This window comes from Oncorhynchus gorbuscha, linkage group LG12 (genome assembly GCF_021184085.1).
Source record: "Oncorhynchus gorbuscha isolate QuinsamMale2020 ecotype Even-year linkage group LG12, OgorEven_v1.0, whole genome shotgun sequence".
Lineage (NCBI taxonomy): Eukaryota > Metazoa > Chordata > Actinopteri > Salmoniformes > Salmonidae > Oncorhynchus > Oncorhynchus gorbuscha.
In genome coordinates, this window is record NC_060184.1 from 61,825,448 (window position 1) to 61,839,286 (window position 13,839).

Genomic DNA, 13,839 nt, shown 5'->3' on the forward strand with positions numbered 1-13,839 from the left:
CAAGCAAGTTGGTAGTGAAAGCATAGTTGCAACATAACATATTGCAGCCAAGTGCATTCTACTTTCTAACACTGTAAAAGGGACTAACGTTTATCTCCACATGGGAGACAATTGGGATTTTCTCCAGCCCCCCCCCCGTGGCATGACAGTAATCTATTCAGGGAAGCTAGTGACCAGGTGTGGCTGGTGACTGTGTTATTGCACTGCTGACCTGACTTGCGCTGCTGACACACACACACACACACACACACACACACACACACACACACACACACACACACACACACACACACACACACACACACACACACACACACACACACACACACACACACACACACACACACACACACACACACACAAACACACACACACAGGCCCCTGACACACTCACTGCAAGTCAGGGGAAGTCTGTAGGACCTGTTTGTTGTGAGGAATGTCATAATCAGTCTACTCTAATCACTCATGTTCTGTTCCCATTGCATGTGTGTGTGCATGTGCATGTGTTTGTGTGTGCGCTTGTGTGTGTGTGTGTGTGTGTGTGTACATATGCGTGCGCGTGTGTGTGTGTGCAGTTTAAAGGTATGTATAGTGAGTGAGCACAGTGAGTGCTCAATAACACATCTAATGTTATTTGATTGGAGTTATATAAGTGTTCAGGTTTCATACTCTGACCAATCCCCATACACAGTGACTATGAGCTTTTCCTTATTGTAGGTTAATTATCGGCAGCTTTTCAATTTACTTTCAGGTATACACATTAACATTTACATTTAAGTCATTTAGCAGACGCTCTTATCCAGAGCGACTTACAACATGAACTATACATATTAAGAGCATATATACACAAGTATGTGGACACCCCTTCAAATGAGTGGAATCGGCTATTTCAGCCATAACCGTTGCTGACATGTGTATAACATTGAGCGTGCAGCCATGCAATCTCCATAGACAAACATTGACAGTAGAATGCACAATACTGAAGAGCTCAGTGACATAGGATGCCACCTTTTCAACAAGCCAGTTTCTGACCTTCTAAAGCTGCCCCGGTCAATTGTCTAGTGCTGTTGTTGTGAAGTGGAAACGTCTAGGAGCAACAACGGCTCAGCCGCGAAGTGGTAGGCCACACAAGCTCACAGAACAGGACTGCTGGGTCTGTCCTCGGTTGCAACACTCACTACCGAGTTCCAAACTGCCTCTGGAAGCAACGTCAGCACAAGAACAGTTCGTCGGGAGCTTCATGAAATGGGTTTCTATGGCCGAGCAGCCACACGGAAGCCTAAGATCACCATGCGCAAAGCCAGCTGTCGGCTGGAGTGGTGTAAAGCTCACCACCATTGGACTGTGGAGCAGTGGAAATACAGTTTGCATAGTGCAAACTGTAACGTTTGGTGGAGTAGGAACAATGGTCTGGGGCTGTTTTTCATGGTCGGGCCCCTTAGTTCCAGTGAAGGGAAATCTTAATGCTACAGCATACAAAGATATTCTAGACAATTCTGTGCTTCCAACGTTGTAGCAACAGTTTCGGAAAGGCCCTTTCCTGTTTCTGCATGACAGTTTGCCTGTGCACAAAGCGAGATCATTACAGAAAATGTTTGTCGAGATTGGTGCGGAATAACTTGACTGGCCTGCACTGAGCCATCAACTCCATCGAACACATTTGGGATGAATTGGAACATTGACTGTGAGCCAGGCCTAATCGCCCAACATCAGTCCCCGAACCTCACATAGCTCGTGGCTGAATGGAAGCAAGTCCCTGCAGCAATGTTCCAACATCTAGTGGAAAGCCTTCACAGTAGAGTAGCAGCAAAGGGGGGACCAACTATATATTACAGTTTTTTACAACAGCTAGGAACAATTTCTCAATACTTACGTCTCTTTTTCAAAACTCTTCACACAGTGAGCACAACATCAGTCTATGTGGGCTAAACTGTGGATAATTTTTCATTGCTTTGGCACAAAATGCATTCAATGACTACATCTTTCAAATTTCATGATTTCTTTTTTCACTCAGACACAACCACCACAAAAACTCTATGTACCTACAGGCAAATTTGCACATGTTTACATACTCTTTTCAAAACTGTTAAACTTAAGTTCAAAACCTAACATACCACAAAATTGAATAAGACTACATTTCTACATTTCTACAGTAATATCGGATTGAAATGTATTCCAAATCTAAAAAATGAAATACAATTAGACCAAAACCACAGCTGATTCCCATTGTAGCTGAACACCTACCCAGGTGTTCGTCTTTCAATTTCATTACCGTCTATAGAAAAGGGGATATCTTAGGAATAATGCTGTACTGTAATATAAACATGGACCCAGCCAGAGATAGAGAAGTGGCTGACAGAGGAGGAAGAGTGGCTGGGAGAGGGAGAGGAGTACGTATGTGTGGTGGAAGAAGACCGAGAGGAAGCTCAAGAGCTGTAGTCTCAGATACGATTAGGGCGACTATAATTGATTATGTAATAAATCATGGTCTATCAATGAGAGAGGCTGGTCTGAGAGCGCAGCCAAATCTGCAACGCTCAACAGTGGCATCTATTGTGAGAAAGTTCCGGCAAAACAACAGGTGAGATGTGCATTCTGCAAGGGCATCTGACTGAACTGCACATTACAGAAGTCAATTGAGCAAAGCCAACAAACCCACTTGTGCGTAATTGTTTTTGTAATTCTGCTTAGGACCCAACGGTTACCTCCCACAGGCAGGAAAGGTAGGATTTTCACTGCTGTGCAGGAAACTGCAATCGTTGATATGGGAATCAGAAACAATGGCATGAAACTCACAGAGATTCGGGACAGAGTGTTGGCAGACAACATTACATTTGGAAATATTCACAATGTAAGCATAACAACTATTTCTAGAGTCCTGAAACAACATCAAGTCAGGATGAAGCAGTTGTACACTGTCCCCTTTGAGAGGAACTCTGAATGAGTCAAGCAACTCAGGAACCAATATGTCCAGGTAAGATGACTATAAAATACAGAACTGGTTTTGAACAAAACCAAACAGGGCAGAGGCACACCATGGCATGTTGTTAGGTATAATGTAAATGACCGTGATAGCCTAACTCTTATGTTGCATTGTGGATTTATTTTAGAGAATCGTTGAGATTGAAGCCAGGCAAACAGCCCACATATTCATCTTTGTGGATGAGGCTGGTTTCAACTTGGCCAAAACACGGCGGCGAGGAAGGAATGCGATTGGGAAAAGAGCCACAGTGGATGTCCCGGGCCAGAGGAGTGCCAACATCACAATGTGTGCAGCAATATATTGATGTTACACAAACCGCTAATTGGGCCATACAACACCGAGCGTCTCATTACGTTCCTGGGTGACCTCTATGGAAGGGTTGTGCCAGGTGAGGAAAGGGTTGCAGTGAGGCGAACTAGGCCAACGTTTGTAATAGTGTGGGACAATGTGGCATTTCACCACTCCTGTGCAGTCAGAGTGGTTTGCAGCCCATCCCAGGATGGTGTCACTTCTCCTCCCACCTTACTCTCCATTCCTCAATTCACATAGATGAATTATTTTCCTCATGGAGGTGGAAGGTTTATGACCACCATCCACATGATCAAATGTCCATCCTGGACGCAATGAATACTGGATGCCTGGACATACCTGCAGGGATGGACCAGGCATTCCAAAATATTCTTTCCTAGGTGTATTGCCCAAGAGGACATAAGATGTAATGTCTATGAGAACCTGTGGCCAAATGCAGAAGACAGGGTTGACTAGCATTGCTACTGTATCTGTATTGGTAGATGGTGTATATACAAATTCTTGTATTTTGGAATCACTCTATTCCAAAGAATGACATAAAGAATATTGAAGCATATTGCAATATGTCTGATTCATTCCGGTAACATATATTGCAGTGGATTCTAAACAGTAGAGAGGTGTCATTCTTGTTTTGTAAAGACATTTTTACAAAAGAAAACATTGTGTAATGCTACCTGTTGTTAGTGTTTTTTAGGTCATTATTTTATGAGTGACAAAGTGTGCTTGTTGGGTGACAAACTTTGCTAGTGTTACGGAAGAATTAGTTGATTTGAGACATGTATGAAGTGTTTTGGTAGTTTTAGTGCATTTTGGATGTGAAATTAACTGCTGTGCCAAGCCGAAAGTTGGTTAGGAGAACTGTGTGAAGAGTTTTGTGTGTGAAAAAGTGACCTAAGTATTGAGAGATGGGTCCTAGAGATTGCAAAAAAAACTGTAATGCTCATGATTTTGGAATGAGATCAGACTGTTAAACAGCCACCACTAACATTGAGTGGCTGCTGCCAACACAATGACTCAACTCCAGCCACTTTAATAATGGGAATTGATGGGAATTGTTGTAAATATATCACTAGCCACTTTAAACAATGCTACTTAATATAATGTTTACATACCCTACATTATTTATCTCATATGTATACTTATATACTGTACTCTATATCATCTACTGCATCTTTATGTAATACATGTATCACTAGCCACTTTAAACTATGCCACTATGTTTACATACTCATCTCATATGTATATACTGTACTCGATACCATCTACTGCATCTTGCCTATGCCGCTCTGTACCATCACTCATTCATGTATCTTTATGTACATATTCTTTATCCCTTTACACTTGTGTGTATAAGGTAGTAGTTTTGGAATTGTTAGTTAGATTACTCGTTGGTTATTACTGCATTGTCGGAACTAGAAGCACAAGCATTTCGCTACACTCGCATTAACATCTGCTAACCATGTGTATGTGACAAATCAAATTTAATTTGATTTGATTTGATGTTGACGAGCAGCTGTCCACATACTATCGGTCATATAGTGTATGTACTGTACTACTTGTAGTGTACTGCTTTCTTGAGTCTGTGTTTTGAGGAGGGTTCTCACCTGTTTTTCCACAGCTGCCAAACCTCCCCAGACATTCCTTATGGGCTCCAACACCACACTTGGAGCAAAGGTACCCCTGGTTAAAGATACCCCTGGAAGAGAGAAGAGAGAGACAACTAGTGTTACTCAGTGTGTTTGTGTGTGTGTGTGTTTGTGTGTATGTGTGTTTAACTATACTTGTGGGACATTTTGTTGGTTAAGGTTAGGTTTTTGGTTTAGAGTTAGGGTTAGGGTTAAGGAAAATAGGATTTTGAATGGAACTGAATTGTATGTCCCCACAAGGTTAGCTGCGCAAGACTGTGTCTATGTGTGTGTGTGTGTGTGTGTGTGTGTGTGTGTGTGTGTGTGTGTGTGTGTGTGTGTGTGTGTGTGTGTGTGTGCGTGGGCGTGTGCGTGTGCGTGTGCGTGTGCGTGTGCGTGTGCGTGTGCGTGTGCGTGTGCGTGTGTGTGTGTGTGTGTGTGTGTGTGTGTGTGTGTGTGTGTGTGTGTGTGTGTGATAAAGAGAGGCAGTAAAGAAAGAGGAGGACAAAGAGTCTTTTAATAGATGTGACTTGATGCCATTCCAACTCCCCTGTCTCGGGTTCAACCATCCGTCATCGCCTCTCCACTCCTCCCTACCTGCGGCGGTACTTTCTTTTACATAACCGCTCCAGAACCTCCTGCTGATTACAATGATGTAAAGCCCGGCCGCCTCAGTCTGACTAACTCTCCTGGTGAGCCACGCACACAAACTAGAGTTAGGGTTGAGCCAGGGTGTGGACATCCATGGTAGCTAAGGTATGGGTTAGGGTTGAACCCAGATGTGGAATTGAAGCTGGGGTTAGGGTTTGGGTTATGGGTGAGGCTAGGGTTGGGGTTGAACCCAGATGTGGAATTGAAGCTGGGGTTAGGGTTAGGGTTATGGGTGGGGCTAGGGTTAGGGTTGAACCCAGATGTGGAATTGAAGCTGGGGTTAGGGTTAGGGTTATGGGTGAGGCTAGGGTTAGGGTTGAGCCAGGTTGTTGACATGAAGCTAGGGTTAGGGTTAGGGTTATGGGTGAGGCTAGGGTTAGGGTTGAGCCAGGTTGTGGACATGAAGCTAGGGTTAGGGTTAGGGTTATGGGTGAGGCTAGGGTTAGGGTTGAACCCAGATGTGGAATTGAAGCTGGGGTTAGGGTTAGGGTTATGGGTAAGGCTAGGGTTAGGGTTGAGCCAGGTTGTGGACATGAAGCTAGGGTTAGGGTTAGGGTTATGGGTGAGGCTAGGGTTAGGGTTGAGCCAGGTTGTGGACATGAAGCTAGGGTTAGGGTTATGGGTGAGGCTAGGGTTAGGGTTGAACCCAGATGTGGAATTGAAGCTGGGGTTAGGGTTAGGGTTATGGGTGAGGCTAGGGTTAGGGTTGAGCCAGGTTGTGGACATGAAGCTAGGGTTAGGGTTATGGGTGAGGCTAGGGTTAGGGTTGAGCCAGGTTGTGGACATGAAGCTGGGGTTAGGGTTAGGGTTATGGGTGAGGCTAGGGTTAGGGTTGAGCCAGGTTGTGGACATGAAGCTAGGGTTAGGGTTAGGGTTATGGGTGAGGCTAGGGTTAGGGTTGAACCCAGATGTGGATGTGAAGCTGGGGTTAGGGTTAGGGTTATGGGTGAGGCTAGGGTTAGGGTTGAGCCAGGTTGTGGACATGAAGCTAGGGTTAGGGTTAGGGTTATGGGTGAGGCTAGGGTTAGGGTTGAACCCAGATGTGGAATTGAAGCTGGGGTTAGGGTTAGGGTTATGGGTGAGGCTAGGGTTAGGGTTGAGCCAGGTTGTGGACATGAAGCTAGGGTTAGGGTTAGGGTTATGGGTGAGGCTAGGGTTAGGGTTAGGGGGTTATGGGTGAGGCTAGGGTTAGGGTTGAGCCAGGTTGTGGACATGAAGCTGGGGTTAGGGTTAGGGTTAGGGTTTAGGGTTGAGCCAGGTTGGGTGAGGCTAGGGTTAGGGTTGAGCCAGGTTGTGGACATGAAGCTAGGGTTAGGGTTAGGGTTATGGGTGAGGCTAGGGTTAGGGTTGAACCAGATGTGGACATGAAGCTGGGGTTAGGGTTAGGGTTAGGGAGCCAGGTTGTGGACATGAAGCTAGGGTTAGGGTTAGGGTTATGGGTGAGGCTAGGGTTAGGGTTGAGCCAGGTTGTGGACATGAAGCTAGGGTTAGGGTTAGGGTTATGGGTGAGGCTAGGGTTAGGGTTGAGCCAGGTTGTGGACATGAAGCTAGGGTTAGGGTTAGGGTTATGGGTGAGGCTAGGGTTAGGGTTGAGCCAGGTTGTGGACATGAAGCTAGGGTTAGGGTTAGGGTTATGGGTGAGGCTAGGGTTAGGGCCAGGTTGAAGCTAGGGTTAGGGTTAGGGTTATGGGTGAGGCTAGGGTTAGGGTTGAGCCAGGTTGTGGACATGAAGCTGGGGTTAGGGTTAGGGTTATGGGTGAGGCTAGGGTTAGGGTTGAGCCAGGTTGTGGACATGAAGCTAGGGTTAGGGTTAGGGTTATGGGTGAGGCTAGGGTTAGGGTTGAGCCAGGTTGTGGACATGAAGCTAGGGTTAGGGTTAGGGTTATGGGTGAGGCTAGGGTTAGGGTTGAGCCAGGTTGTGGACATGAAGCTAGGGTTAGGGTTAGGGTTATGGGTGAGGCTAGGGTTAGGGTTGAGCCAGGTTGTGGACATGAAGCTGGGGTTAGGGTTAGGGTTATGGGTGAGGCTAGGGTTAGGGTTGAGCCAGGTTGTGGACATGAAGCTAGGGTTAGGGTTAGGGTTATGGGTGAGGCTAGGGTTAGGGTTGAGCCAGGTTGTGGACATGAAGCTAGGGTTAGGGTTATGGGTTAGGGTCATGGTTACACACAGATGTTGTAAACACACCATACACACAGGTGCACTGCACATGCTCAGTCAGCTCACACTCTTGTAACTCCCCTTCTCGCCTAGTATATTTGTCCTCTTGCATGCTCACATATATTTTAATCCACCTGGAATGGGCAATAATGGGCCATATAGGGTCATCAGCTGGGTCTTCTTCACATCATGCGCCCCCAGCCATGAAGTGATCCATATATTTAACTAGGTAAGTCAGTTAAGAACAAATTATTATCTACAATGACGGCCTACCGAGGAACAGTGGGTTAATACCTGCCTTGTTCAGGGGCAGAACAACCTATTTTTACCTTGTCAGCTCGGGGCCAGTACCCTTGAGACCCAACGCTCTAACCACCAGGCTACCTGCCGGCCCCAAACAATATATACCCATTGGTTGTAGACACAGGTTCAGGGTTGTCAGTCAAAAAGCTGTTGCTGTCCCCTTGAGCAAGGTACTTAACCCTAATTACTCCTGTAAGTCGCTCTGGATAAGAGTCTGCTAAATGACTCAAATGTAAAAGAACATGTAGTACGTGTGCGTGTGTGCACGCGTGCGTGTGTGACCCCGTACCTTAGCAGCATGTGGCAGTAGCTACAGGATGTAATTCTGTCGAAGGTGTGCATCTTGAACTCATGGAAGTTACTGGTGCCATTCTCCGGACGTATGTTGGATCTACAAGACATGGGCAAGAAAGGATATGAAGATTAGAAAAGACAAGTGCAATCGTACATTGGCAGTTTCACATTGTGACGTTAAGGTAACTGCAGTCAGCTATACTAGTAGCAAATCTCGGTTCCACATTGGAACTTGACTGTAGCTCTACAGTCTACATATAGACTGCATGGGTACTTTGATACAAGCTCGGCAGTTTCTGTATTACTTCCATAAGTCGTTATGTTTACATGTTGCCCATAGTAACACCTGACGTCAGGGGCCTTCACCTAATTTTTGACAATTAATAATAAATAAAAAACCTGGTAGCAACCCGAGACAGACTTCCTGATTCTTCCCACATGAAAAAAATATGACAGTATACTGTAGAATACTACACTACTCAATGTAATATCCCTCGATCATAATATATGCCATTTAGCAGACACTTACTATAGAATGTTGTAATATACTGTAGAATACTATAGTAAATACACAAGTAATGTTCGCAAAACCGCAAAACCGCTACAGTCCACAAAAACACTACACTGCTTTTAACTATAGTAAATACCAGACTATTTCATTTGCATATACCTAACCCATTCCCCTCCCCATATCACATTTTGTGCCACCCATAAGTGAGAAACCTACATGTCAAGTATACACCATATTGTGTTCTCTACAGGTTATAGAAAAGAGCAGAAGCTTTGAACTATCCGTTCAGACACCAGTCCTACCTACAGTGCATTCGGAAAGTATTCAGACCCCTTTCCTTTTTCCAAATTGTGTTAGGTTCATGCCATATTGGGGCGGCAGGGTAGCCTAGTGGTTAAAGCGCTAAACTAGTGACCAAAAGGTTGCAAGATCGAGTCCCCGAGCTAACTAGGTAAAAATATGTCATTCTGCCCCTGAACAAGGCAGTTAACCCACTGTTCCTAGGCTGTCATTGAAAATAAGATTTTTTTCTTAACTGACTAGCCTAGTTAAATAAAGCTATATATATATATATATATTCTAAAATGGATAAACAATAATGTCCCTCATCAATCTACATAAAATTTATTACGTAAGTTATAATGAAACTCGAATTTGAGCTCAGGTGCATCCTGTTCCCATTTTTTAGATGTTTCTACAACTTAATTGGAGTCCAACTGTGGTAAATTCAATTGATTGGACATTATTTGAAAAGGCACACATCTGTCTATATAAGGTCCCACAGATGACAGTGCATGTCAGAGAAAAAACCAAGCCATGAGGTCAAAGGAATATTCCGTAGAGCTGAGGAAGGGTCTGGGGAAGGGTACCAAACAATTTATGCAGTATTGAAGGTCCCCAAGAACAAAATGGAAGAAGTTTGGAACCACCAAGACTCTTCCTAGAGCTGGATGCCCGGCCAAACTGAGAAATCGGGGGAGAAGGGCCTTGGTCAGGGAGATGGTCACTCTGACAGAGTTCCAGAGTTCCTCTGTGGAGATGGGAGAACCCACCAGAAGGACAACCATCTCTGTAGCACTCTACCAATCAGGCCTTTATGGTAGAGTGGCCAGACGGAAGCCACTCCTCAGTAAAAGGAACATGACAGTCCCTACGGTGAAGCATGGTAGTGGCAGCATCATGCTATGGGGATGTTTTCAGCGGCAGGGACTGGGAGACTAGTCAGGATTGAGGGAAAGATGAACAGAGCAAATTACAGAGAGATCCTTGATGAAAACCTGTTGCAGAGCGCTCAGGACCTCAGACTGGGGGTGAAGGTTCACCTTCCAAAAGGACAATGACCCTAAGCACACAACCAAGACAACGCAGGAGTGGTTTCGGGACAAGTCTCTGAGTGTTCTTGAGTGGCCCAGCCAGGGCCTGGACTTAAACCCGATTGAACATCTCTGGAGAGACCTGAAAATAGCTGTACAGCGATGCTCCCTATCCAACCTGACAGAGCTTGAGAGGATCTGCAGAGAAGAATGGGAGAAAATCCCCAAATACAGGTGTGCCAAGCTTGTGGTCTCATACCCAAGAAGACTCGAGGCTGTAATCGCTTCCAAAGGTGCTTCAACAAAGTACTGAGTAAAGGGTCTGAATATTTGTATAAATGTGATGTTTAATTATTTATTTATTTTTTAATTTGCAAACACTTAAAAAAATGTTTTTTTATTACAACATTCATACTATAGTTAACTGTATATACTACAGTAAACTACAGCTAACACGACAGTGAATACTATAGTATTTATTCATGTGGGTTAGGTCAAGTAATCCAGAGTTAGTTTGAGTACAGTGCCATTATATTAGCAGTCTAAATGTGTCTCATCCTCTTCACTGTCTTGAGCTGAACTGAGCTGCAGCACGTGACAAAACAACAGTACTGGGATCAGTCAACAGTCTCTCCAGGGAGCCAAGTGACTCAGTGATTGTGTGCCAAAGAAACTGAAGGAGCGTTTCTCTCTCGCTCTCTCTGTGTCTTGCTCTCTAACTCTTCTGCCTCTCTCTTTCTGTCTCTCTATGTCTTTCTCTTCACAGTCTCTCTGAAACTCTCTCTCTGTCTCTCTCTCCTGTCTCTCTCTCCGCTCCAAACTCATTCATTCCACTGAGTTAATCAAGCTCATGCTTCTCTCAGCATTGCGTCACGCCTTTTAACTTTTTTCTTCCCCTATTTTCTATTTTCATCTCTGATGCTGTCTTTTTTCTTCTTCCTTCCTTTCCTCCTTTTCTCTTTTTGTTTCTGATATCACCGAACAGTCCAACGTACTATTTCATATAATTGACCCTTCACTAAGCCCTGCCCCAGAATTTTCGGCAACCAATGGATTTTCAATGGATAGCAACTGTCGTTGAGTCCAACACCTCGGACATTCTCATCTTTAAATCACATGAAAGTCAGTGAATGCTATGGCAACAACTGAGTTTAAATGACTGAATAATTGGGGAGTACTTGCTTCTGTGATTCTTGAATCCAAAATGACACTGTTGCTATATTGTTTGCTAGCTCAGCTGGTTAGCTAGCTCTCAGTCTTACCAAACATAGCTAACACCAGCTAGCTAGCCACTTAAAATAACTTATTTTCAAAATGTTTAAATATTTATTTTTATTTAACCTTTATTTTGGTCATGCTGAGACCAAGGTCTCTTCTACAGATAAGCCCTGAATTACATAAATTACTGAAAATACACGAATCAATATAAATACCAAATAAAAGCGGAAAGAAAAACACGATCATAACAACAACAAAAAACACTCATCAGTAATAAGGTCGTCAATCAGCTTTGTGAATTTCCCTAGAGGAACCAGAACATCACATTTAACTACATTTTGAAGATTGTTCTACAAATAAGGTGCAAATAAACTATGTAAAAAAAAATGTTAGCTAGCTAATTTAGCAATGTTATGAATAGAGCTCCCATCTGCTGTCGACATCAAGATAGTTATAGCTTCGACTGCGTGCTGACAGTGAATTCAGAGCCATTCAGTTGGCTAGCTACACAACAAACTTTTAACAGGATCCTGTGAAGCAATTGTAATGACAGTCCACCACAACATACCCAAGTGTTTCCTGATTAGCAAGGGCTAGTCAGTCTGTGTTTCATTTCATTGTGTATTGCAAACACAGTTTGAGATCATTGTGGGGGGGGATTCCGAATGTGGTTGAATGGGGAATTGGGCTTCCAGGGAAAATGTTGTCCGAGGTTGGAACAGTAACCAAGGTGGGGCGGGTCTTAGCAAAGGGTCAATTGTCCCCCCCCCCCTTTTTTTGCTGTAGCAGGTGCCCCCCCCCATCCCGCTGTAAACAAATTGTAAATGTCCTTATCAACACTAACAAAGCATCTAATAATCCCAGGTCCTCTGATCTCCACTCCTCCTCTCTAAAAAGCTACAGTGTGAAAAGGACCCCTGTCCTCCACTAGATGACCAGATGTGTTTGGGGTTTGGCTCAGTGGTATTTATGATGACAAGTGCATGTTAGATCACATGTGCGAGTGAAGTTCCCAACAAGACTGAGAGAGATGACACAGACGATTTATAGGGACAATGTTCCTATATGGCCAAGTGTGCATGTAGTTGAGTCAATGGACTACTTGATAAAACTAATTCTGAGTCAGTCACTAATCAGCTTCTCTGTCAGGACATTGTTAGATATCCAGTCTATTACAGAGTGAATTTAACATACTGGTGTTTATTCAAGCAATTTGATAAAGTAGTTAAACATCCCCTTTATATTTGGCAATATTTGGCACAGTTTTATGTTTTTGTGCAAAGTAATTATAGAACATACAGTACACAAGTTTTATTCATTAATCAAAGCTGAACCGCTTGTGTGTATTTGCAAAGGAGGCGCTGTTCTCGTGCAAGCATAATATATAATTGTACCATTCACTGAAAGGAGTTTTGATTGTCTAAGAAATAGTTATATAGGTTTTTTCCAGGCAGTCAGTTCTGGTTGTTGTATCAGTCTGGTGATTTGGAGCAGGTGAGGGGAGGGGAGTCTGGTTTCTTTAGTGTTTCAGAGCAGGGTGCCAGGAGAGTTCAGGACTGTGACACTCATTAATCATGATCTGTACTTACCTGAATAACTGGAAGAATGACACGTCAATGCTGTGACAGTAAGGCAGTACACACAAGAGAGGACACACACAAACACTTTATCTGTCTCTCTCACAGAAACACACACACACACACAACACACACACTGCTGCAAGGGGAGTGAGGCAGAGGCATGACATGGGACAGAACACACACTGCTGCAGGGGGAGTGAGGCAGAGGCATGACATGGGACAGAACACACACTGCTGCAGGGGGAGTGAGGCAGAGGCATGACATGGGACAGAACACACACTGCTGCAGGGGGAGTGAGGCAGAGGCATGAGATGGGACAGAACACACACTGCTGCAGGGGGAGTGACAGAGGCATGACATGGGACAGAACACACACTGCTGCAGGGGAGTGAGGCAGAGGCATGAGATGGGACAGAACACACACTGCTGCAGGGGGAGTGAGGCAGAGGCATGACATAGGACAGAACACACACTGCTGCAGGGGGAGTGAGGCAGAGGCATGACATGGGACAGAACACACACTGCTGCAAGGGGAGTGAGGCAGAGGCATGACATGGGACAGAACACACACTGCTGCAGGGGGAGTGAGGCAGAGGCATGACATAGGACAGAACACACACTGCTGCAGGGGGAGTGAGGCAGAGGCATGAGATGGGACAGAACACACACTGCTGCAGGGGGAGTGAGGCAGAGGCATGACATGGGACAGAACACACACTGCTGCAAGGGGAGTGAGGCAGAGGCATGAGATGGGACAGAACACACACTGCTGCAGGGGGAGTGAGGCAGAGGCATGAGATGGGACAGAACACACACTGCTGCAGGGGAGTGAGGCAGAGGCATGAAATGGGACAGAACACACACTGCTGCAGGGGGAGTGAGGCAGAGGCATGA

At 44.8% G+C, this 13,839-nt stretch overlaps 1 protein-coding gene across 1 annotated transcript in view; it reads right to left on the reverse strand.

Annotated features, from left to right (window-relative positions):
• LOC123990398 (guanine nucleotide exchange factor VAV3) overlaps positions 1-13,839 on the reverse strand; it is a 148,885-nt gene that overhangs the window by 31,437 nt on the left and 103,609 nt on the right. Inside the window, exons 15-16 of the mRNA XM_046290955.1 lie at positions 8,318-8,434; positions 4,897-4,988 (exon numbers count right to left, since the gene is read on the reverse strand). Coding sequence (XP_046146911.1) covers positions 4,897-4,988; positions 8,318-8,434 — 209 coding nt within the window. The remainder of the gene's footprint in view (positions 1-4,896; positions 4,989-8,317; positions 8,435-13,839) is intronic.